Consider the following 9,747-nt stretch of genomic DNA (forward strand, 5'->3'; position numbering starts at 1 on the left):
TTGATTATTTCTTGCCAGTACTTTTTCTTGTGCTGGCCAAATCACCACACATAATGAATTTCCCTTTTTACTTCCAAAACTTACTGTTTTATGATTTTTCTGTTTTAATAATTATTGATGAAATTATATACCATTTATACAATATTTTATACCTATTTTCTTTCAATTATAACTTTGATTATATTTTATTGATTTTTTTCCATAGCATTTCTTGATAGGGTACTATGATTATTTCTTTGAAGTTTTGCATCCATTTTACCATACAATTAGTTTTTCTTCCATTTCCATAAAAAAAGAATATTTCCTTTCCTTGTTTAACTATATAAGAATATTCAGCAAAAAAAAACTGAACAATTATTTTTAAACATCTGATTAAGATGAGGTAATAGTCTATAGTTTGTAGCAAAGATTTAAGCATTCCTGAATTATATGTTTCAATGTATCAGTTCAAAATCTGACCCCATCTTTTCATTATACAAAATTAAACACAAAATCTTTTTGCGTATTTCAATACTTGCTATTTATATATAGTTGAATATTGATTTAAAATAAGCAAACAATAGATGATTAAACTTAGATGAAAGTGTTGGGGGAAGCTTAAGATAATAATTACTTGGAGCAAGAATGGCAGTAAGCATAACTGTATTTTTTCTTTTTTTTAAAAAAAATCTTTCTTACTTTCTGTTCTTGTTAATTTTGTATATTTTATTGCAGTGAAAATTTATAATAAAATATTAATTCCATGCTACATTTTTATTTATGTATTGCTGTAAAGTTGTTAATAAGACTCAAAAACTAACTGATTTGTTACGCATGTAATTAACCAGAAGAAAACAATTCCATCTGTAAACAATTGTTAGGATTCTTCTAATCCCCCAGGTGGAGGATTAGACTATAGAACTGTACTTTCAACAAGCTATCTGAGCACTGGAAAATGAAGATAGTTCACCTATAAAGTAGGAAGGCTATAAAAACATTGCAAAAATGTTTTTTGACACAAGAAATACTGTCCAGGTAGAAGGAAGATAAGATTCAACTAAAAGTCCTAGAAGTGAATGTCTCAAAGGCAATGAAGAAATTGAAGCTAAAAAGATACTGCCTATCTCAGCAAGGCAATGATCCAAAACTTACCTAAAAATCAATCAAAATGTATGTCTTATGTAGTGGGTTGCTTTGATAGGCAAGGAGCGACACAGCATCATGGTATAGCTTTATTGTAGTAGAAACAGAACTCCTTGAGCGACAGGTAATGGCCAGTACTTAAAAACTTAAGACCTCAGGTGTTCTATTCATCCAATTACGTGCCTAGAATCTCCCGCCCAAATATGAATGTTTTTGCCGAAACGGTTGGGGATAACTATAAGGGTCCCCTGAGGGCTAGCCTCAGCTTGACAGGAAATGCCCACTTAGCTTCTCCACAATGGGCGGGGGTCAATGTCTTGTACAAGTACAGTACATAACACCCCTCCCCCCTTAGATGGCCGTCATCCTCGGTCTATTCAGCACTCGCAGTCCTTGAGGTAGGCTGGCGGACCTTGCGTTCTGGTGGACCGGTGCAATGCCTGTGAGACATCCGTCTCGGGAGGGCTATGATCCTGCTCCAGTCTATCGGACTCGCGCCCGCAACTGCTGACGACTCTCCCGTCTCACTGGAGGCGGCCGTGATAGATTGGGGCAGACACGGGGGAATGTCAGGGGAAAGTCGTCTCCCTGGGCGTCTGAGGAAATCTCTGGTACTTTCTCAGCATCTGCCCCCTGAGTGGTCTCCATTTGCCGATGCCGTAACTGGTTGATGTGGCATCTAAGCACGCGCCCATCACCTAACTCATACAACAAGGGCCCCTTTATCTTGGTCATCCTAGCTACCAACCAAAGCGCTCCGCCCCCGTAGTTCCTGGCCCAGACCAAGTCACCTAGCTACAAGTTCCTGGGTGGCTTTGGTTGAGCTGTCTCTGCCGCTGCTCTATCTGGCTAAAGTCGGTCGAGCTTCATCATGAGCCGGCGACCCCACCTCAACTCCGCTGGCCTGCAGTACAGGGAGTTGTGTGTTGGCACAGTAGGAAGTTCGCCAAGCGCTGATTCCAGTCCCCCATGGTTATCCACTTGAGTGACTCCTTTGTCGTCCTGACCATCTGTTCTGCCTGGCTGTTGGAATCGGGGTGGAATGGAGCAGACATTGCATGCCAGATCATGTTGGCGTTTAGGAAAGCCTGAAACTCTCCTGCTGTGAATTGTGTCGGACACAATCACATCTGGCAGACCGTGCATGGCGAATAGTCGGCGCAACTCATGGATGACTCTGGTCGTTGTCATCGATGAGACCAATACCACTTTCAGCCATTTTAAGTAGCTGTCCATTTCAATGAGGAATAACTGCCCTTGGAACGGAACGCCCCTCTGTGTGTGACAATGGTTTGTGCCTCAGCAGTAGCGTCGTCGACTGGCAGCTGATGGTATGCCTGGGCGAGGTCTATCTTAGCAAAGATTCGACCTCCTTGCAGTGAGACAAGTATGTAGCTTACCAGGGGAACCAGGTAAGCATGCTGTTGCAGTGCCTTGTTTATGTTGCATGTATAATCTGCACATATGCGCACGTCCCCGTCGGCCTTGACTGGGGTCACTATTGGAGTCTCTCACCGGCTGCTGTCCACAGGCTGGAGTACTCCTTGCTGCACTAGCTTATCGAATTCCAGGTCTATCTTCGGCTTCAACGCAAAGGGAACTCTGCACGGTTTTAGTCAGATGGGTGTTACCATTGGGTCAAGGTTGAGGGAAATGGGTGCCCCCTTGTATTGCCCCAGCTCTGGACTGAACATGTCGGTATATTGCTGGCATACTCCGGCTAGCTCACGCTGATTCCCAGGGCTTTGAACCAGTCCAGCCCTAGGATGCTGGTGCATTGTCCCTCCACAACCGTGCTGAGGGGACCCTCGAATTCCTTGAATTGCACGTTGATGATAGCCTCCCCCTTATGGGGACGCGACAGTGTTGAAAGTCCGTTAACACTAAACTGCATGTTTTAAGCGGGACTTGCCGTCTGCTTTGCTTGCAGATGTGGTCAAAGGTTTTGGAAGAGATAATGGACAATACTGATCTTGTATCTAGCTCCATGGGGCATGGGACGCCGTGCAGCCTTGGCTGTAATCTATTTTTTTGCTTGAGAGCATGTTTAGCTCCTGTGCGTTGTATCTGCTGTCTCCCCGAACAGTGTTCTATTCGGGTCTGCCCTGGGGGTCATTTCCCTCTTGGCTGTTGTGTTAGGGTTTTCGTGTCCTGCTGCTGGCCTCAGCAAACCTTGGCAATGTGGCCCTGCTTCCCACAGGCACGGCATACAGTTGTGTGGAATCTGCACTCCACTCGTTCATGTTGGCCCCTGTAGCTCGCGCAGTTCAGCGCTGAAGCTGCTTGTTCCGTGGATCGTGGCCGTCGGAGTGACTCTCGTCGCAGCCGATCGACCTCTTCGTCCTCACTGGATTCCACGGAGCCTTCGGCGGTCTCGTGGTTGACCGCTGCAGGGTTGGTGTGTGTGCTTTAGGTGGCCGGAGGGTCTTCATTGCTCCTCCGGCAGCCTCATCCGCCATGACTTCCTTCAGCACATCTTGGGAGTTCAATTTTTCGATGGTGAAAAGACGTTGTTGCAGTTCTCTGTTCCGCAACCCACAAACGAGCCTGTCTCAGAGATGGTCTTCCAGGTCAGGGAACTCACAGTTGCGTGAAGCTTGGCGAAGGACTGCCACAAACTCTGCTGCTGACTCCCCTGCTCTCTGGTCAGGTTGCTCGAATGCATGGTACCAGGCGATGACTGATAACCTGGGCTCGAAATGTTCTTTGAATCTTCTTTGTAGGTCGGCATAGGTGATCATTTCTATGCTGGCCGGGGCTATTAGGTTTTCCACAATGTCAAATGTGTCTTGCCCACAGACACATAGCAAAGTTGCCACCTTCAGCCCATCGTCGCTGATCTGGTTTGCATGGAGATAATTGTCTACCTGGGAGACATATACGCTCCACTGTTCGGGGTAGGTTATGTCAAACTCTTGAATTCTTCCCAATTTGGCCATTCTTGGGAGATTGTGTGTGCGGAGTCTTGCCTGTGCCGCTGCGGTTGGAGCTTTGCTGATCCACAGAGTCCTGGGGATGGACCTGTTGTGCCTCCAGTGTGTCTTACTGGCAGGCAGGTGGGGAGCAGGTTCTTTCAGGGCTCGTAGCCTGGTCTCTCACCGGTCTGTTGATCAGCAGCAGCCTCCTTCGCTACAGTATCCGACCCTCGTCGGTAGTCTTATGTAGTGGGTTGCTTCGATAAGCAAGGAGCGACACAGCGTCATGGTATAGCTTTATTGTAGTAGAAACAGAACTGCTCGAGCGATACTCTTTGCAGTTATTACAAATCTTTGGGGAAATCTCAAACATGCAAATAATTTCTGAGTTAGAATCATTCTGCATGGAAGAGTGGGGGGAGGGGGAATCCAAGCATAGAAACAGAAAGAATTTTGGCTGGTTACAGGAAACAATTGATAGTTATCATTTCTTTCAAAGTAAGGGTTAAAAATTACTTAATCAAGTGACATCTGAACTTCTGTGGCTGCCATATTCATATACAATTTGATCCTTAATTTTTCCATTCAACTATATAAATTAATGTCACCTATTCTCACAAATTAATGATATAGCATATCATATGGACTATGTTATAGTAATCATGATAACAGCATAAGAGTTAGGGAAATTAGATATATGCAAATGTATCAGCAACTTACCGGTGATGTTGTTAATCGAAGTATTGCTCCATTTTTAATTTCATTACGATTCTAAAAAAAGAAAATCCCAATGTTAAATACTGATATAATTTGACATATCATATCTCCATCTTCATATTTTTTTGGAAGGTTTTTGGAGACATCACAGAAAAATGGCACGTCTGAGCTTCAGCTAATTTCCTGAAAATGAAGAATAACCACTGCTTCCCCCCACATGAACCAAAAACATAAGAAGAGAAATGTAGAGTATGCAGTCTAATGCAATTAAATCCTATGGTAACGGATTTAGGAGTTAGAACATTTACATCCCAACAACTTTGCCTACTCACTTAACGAGCCTATTCAGGTTAGGTGAGAAATTAAACCACCCTGGAGGACATATATGGGGTTCCCCTAATCAACTTGCTCAAACCGAAGAAATTACTTGGATAAGTAGTGAAATGTTTCAAACCAACAAGAAAAGAAATTCAATTGCCATGATTCAATATTGCTTGTGAACAACTGGCTCTTAGCACTAACAAATTGATGGGTTACAACCTAAGGCAGAATAAAAATGAACTGTTCAGCCTAGAACATATGGCATTTTTTACCTAGGTATCCCACTGCATTTGATTCATATTTTCCTTATTCTTCACCATAAAATTACAATAATTCCAAAACTAAAGTTGAATTTGTGCTGTGCTATGGTAGACAGAAATCTAAATGAATAGGCAAGCTTATGATAAAATCATGCTTTGAGAAAAAAGGGAAGAGTGTACTTTGGGCATGTGAACTTTGTGAAATTGTATTCTTCTTCCCATCCATTCAAAACATGTTAAATTGCTGCATAGCTGAAGAGGACCAAATTGCAGCTTTTTCTCTGACAATCAACTGATGATTTTCTGTAGAAAGGCTACATCTGACATGTGGCAGTGAAACAGCTCCTTTTTCTGTCAGTGCTAGAAAGATATAGATTAGAATGAAAATATGTCTACTATTTTGATTTACTCTGAAATTACAACTATATCTGAAACCAGCACCATTAATGCATTCCAATATTTCATTATCTATCCATAAGATTATAAGTGAAGAGAGATATAGTCTCTCCTTTGAAAGAAAAGACAGGGGGGAAAGATATTTTGATTTTTGTTTGAAAACCAAAATGAAAGGTTTATAGCTTCAGTCCTTTTAAATATAAATTCATATGTTTTCCAGTTTTGCAGCAACTTCTAGTTTTCAAGCATAAGTTTAAATTACCACATCCTACGTCAAAGCTATTGTAAATTGACCCTATGAAACTTAACTCTATGCTGACGTCATATAATTCTGGAGCTTGTAGGCTGCTGAAACCCATCATTAAGCATCTGTAACACTGCAATGTTTCCTCGGGCATACTGCAATATACAATCTTAATACCACTGAAACTAGCCACTGAGATCTGATACCAGAAATTTGCCTTTTAAGCAAAACACATGAATACTAATATAGACATGAAAATATGCAGACATCAAATGGTTTTTTTTAAGCAACCAAGGACCTAAAAACTCAAGCAAAGTCTTTTATAATTTCATCACAATACAGACACCGACAGTCAAGTTGGATCACTCTGGGATATTTCTTGTTTTACTGATCAACATTGTATTATTGTAATGTTTGAAAAATGTTGGCCTAAATTACATAATTCACACCTAGAAAAATGAAGTCATGTGAAATATTTTCTTCTTGCCCTTGAGAAATAATCAAGCAATATGTCTCACAGCAATTTATATGAAAGTGGTATCTTCAAATTCTGAAAGCAAAATAGTGATTTGCTTTCTATCCCCTAGTTTATTTTGGAGGGGCAGGGTACAGTGGGGATTGGTTTGGTTTGTTGGTAAATAAAATTGTTCATAACCTTAGGCCATGAAAATTCCCTGCAAATACAAATGAATGTGTGGAGGAACTAAGAAGTTACAGTATAGTGTATGAAAATTAAGGCTTTGTTTTCCCCTCAATTGATATCAGTCAGCAGAATAGAAGTGATTTATATGCATGAAATTGTATGTACAACAGAAAGACGTAAATATCCAGTGTCAATGCAAGACATGTGCTTAAGCCCTCTGAAGCAGGGATGAAAAAAAGATACGATATTCCAGTAGTTCCCTAGGTAACCAGAAATAGATCACAAGACTTCTGACAATCATTTATTTAATGATGGTAACAAATTACTCCCCCCTTTTCCTACTTGATTCCTTAAAAAGTGGGCAATGATTAAGAATAGATATTTTTCTGGAAAATCTAACAGTTCATCTCAGTTTTAGTAATCAAACAATATATCAATAGATTTAGAATTATTTAACTGAAAAGATTATATTTTGCATTAACTGGTGAATCACAGTTTAGTAAGGACAAAGAACATAATTTAAAAGAAAATCAAGAAATATATTGCAATTTATCCATTTTGAATCTGAGGAGTTTCATAAATTCAATTCAGGCATAAATAATGACATTGTTCAATTACAATCAGAACAATCACAACAAAGCCTGAAAGTATCTTATATTGATAGAGGCAGGCATTTCCTATACGTGTCCTTGGAATTAATCCCAAAGCATCAACTCTCTAAATGGGAAATACCTGCTTTCCAGTTAAAAATCCAATCTTGATTTTCATTCCTAAACAATTACTTAAAAATCTGCTAGGAAACAGTTTATACATTAACCCAAGGTATATTCCACTTTAAACAGAATTAAACTACATTCAATATATCAACTTTTTAATAGAAACATTTTGCACAAATTTAATCTCAATAATATCAATGAAAGCAAAGAAAGTTCAAATTAAAAAACTCTGATCCTGACCACTGATTAAAAATTAAATAAAAAATGTAATTTTCATTTTAAAACATTTTTGTGCTGACATAATCCTGTCTTAATACAATGAAGCAAATGTCCACTTTACCACTTTTCTAGTTTCATACTTTTCAAATAACTTAATTCTATACATGCTAAGATTGTACTTATCATTGCTTGAGAAAAACCGAACTATACTGTATAGCAGAGGTATCCAACCTTTCTCGGTTGGCGGACTAGAGGGAAAGGGGGGGGAAAGCATTTTATGCGTGTGCATACACACACACAAACAGGGCCGTGAGAACGTGCAACACAAACGGGATGGTGCTAGCGCCCGCATGACACTCACTAGCACTGCCCCCTTTTTGCCATGTGGTGCCCTGTTTTCGCCGCAGCCGATCCCGCAGCCAGGTGGCCGTGGGCCAGTAGTGGGCCACGGGCCACAGGTTGTGGACCTCTGCTATATAGTAAGATGTTTTTACCATTATTTCACATATAGACAACAGGACCCTTTTTTCCTTCCATTTTTAATTTGTTTTATTTCATCACACTTGAACACAGTAGCTGGCCCTAGATGTTTTCTAATTTCAGCTTTATTGTGAGTAAGCAATTTCTTAATGTACATTGTTCAATTTCCATATGACTGCTAATGCCTTAAAACCAATGATATGAGCTTACAGTTCAGATTGTTTAATTAAAATAAAGTCAGAGCATCCAATTTATCAATGACAGTAAATAAAGCCTGATGGAGGCATCTTAATTTGTTTATCTAAAGCCATGGTTAAGAAGAATCAAGTTAATGCATTTGAGCATCATATTCTGGTTTAAGCCACTTTTCTTTATAATTTACAAGTACAGCATATGATACACCCTGTTGTTCACACAGAACTATGAATGACTGGACACATCTAACATTGTTAGTTTCAATTAAATTTAGTTCAGTTTAAAAGACACTTTATTCAGGCTGTTTCAATTCATCACTGTGTACCAGAATTTAACGTTCAACCATATTATTACAGCAAGAATGGAGTATCTATGTTCCTCTAGATCAGGGGTCTCTAAACTTGTCAACTGTAAGACTTGTGGACTTCAGCTCCCAAAAATTCCCAGCCAGCATAGCTGATGAGGAATTCTGGGAGTTGAAGTCCAAAAGTCTTAAAGTTGGCATGTTTGGAGAACTCTGCTCTAGATCTATTTGCACTCAGGACCCCTTCCCAATTTTACAGGGTATTCCTAAACAGCACTTGTTTATATTTACTGATCTTTTTTCCTCTTATAAATTAAAGTTGATGCAATTGTAAAGTATCTATTTATTGAAACATATGAAAATCACAATATTAAACCTAGATATCTATATAAATAAAAATGTAAATGTTCATTTGTTCAAAATCTTAAATCGCTGAAAGTTCTTCACCGATTGCTTTGAAATTTTGACACAACGTTGCATTTGAATACACGCGTGTTTTTATATACCTACTATTATATAGATGTCACACCTGTGACAGATAAACATGCTTTTTTTTTAAAAACAGCGCCATCTGTTGGACGTAAAAGCAACACACGCTGGACTTCCGGTGGGACGGCGCGCTGATGGCAGCTCTTTTCGGAGCTGTCCTCTTGGGAAGGCGTCAGAGCCAGCATGAACAGCGGTCAGCAGCTGTTCAGCGGCTTGGAACCTTGTGCCCCGGGAGAAGGGGTCGAGGTGAGTATTCCTGGATAGGAGTAGAGTCCCAAAAGCTCTCCCCTTTATTTTGGGAGAGCGGAATTGGGTACTCCTCCGGAGTCTGGGAAATCTCCGTCTCCCAAGTGCCTTTGTTCCCTCTTTTTTGGGAACAAAGCCAGTCGTTGCCTCCACTTCTGTGAATTACAGAGAACTGTGAGTAAATAATAACCAGATGGAACTGACCAGGGAAACTGGACTTGAGCAACTTAAGGCTTTAACTCAATTTATTAACATTTTCTTTAAAGTTAAGCTGAAATGAGAAAAAAAAATGGCTGCGGCTTGCCGTTTTTTTATAAATGAGATTGACTTTCTTTTTTAACTTTCACTTTCCTGCAGCGCGGAATGAAAGGGAGATCGTTACCCCTTGGCTTAAAGTCTTTGATATATATATATATATATATATATATATATATATATATATATATATATATATATATATATATATATATATATATATAT

At 39.8% G+C, this 9,747-nt stretch overlaps 1 protein-coding gene across 1 annotated transcript in view; it reads right to left on the reverse strand.

Moving 5' to 3' along the window:
- ELMO1 (engulfment and cell motility 1) overlaps nt 1-9,747 on the reverse strand; it is a 201,599-nt gene that overhangs the window by 101,370 nt on the left and 90,482 nt on the right. The window contains exon 5 of the mRNA XM_015811166.1: nt 4,758-4,808. Within this exon, the coding sequence (XP_015666652.1) occupies nt 4,758-4,808 (51 nt within the window). The remainder of the gene's footprint in view (nt 1-4,757; nt 4,809-9,747) is intronic.

Source organism: Protobothrops mucrosquamatus, unplaced genomic scaffold (assembly GCF_001527695.2).
Source record: "Protobothrops mucrosquamatus isolate PMUCROS unplaced genomic scaffold, P.Mucros_1.0 scaffold32, whole genome shotgun sequence".
Classification (NCBI taxonomy): Eukaryota; Metazoa; Chordata; class Lepidosauria; order Squamata; family Viperidae; genus Protobothrops; species Protobothrops mucrosquamatus.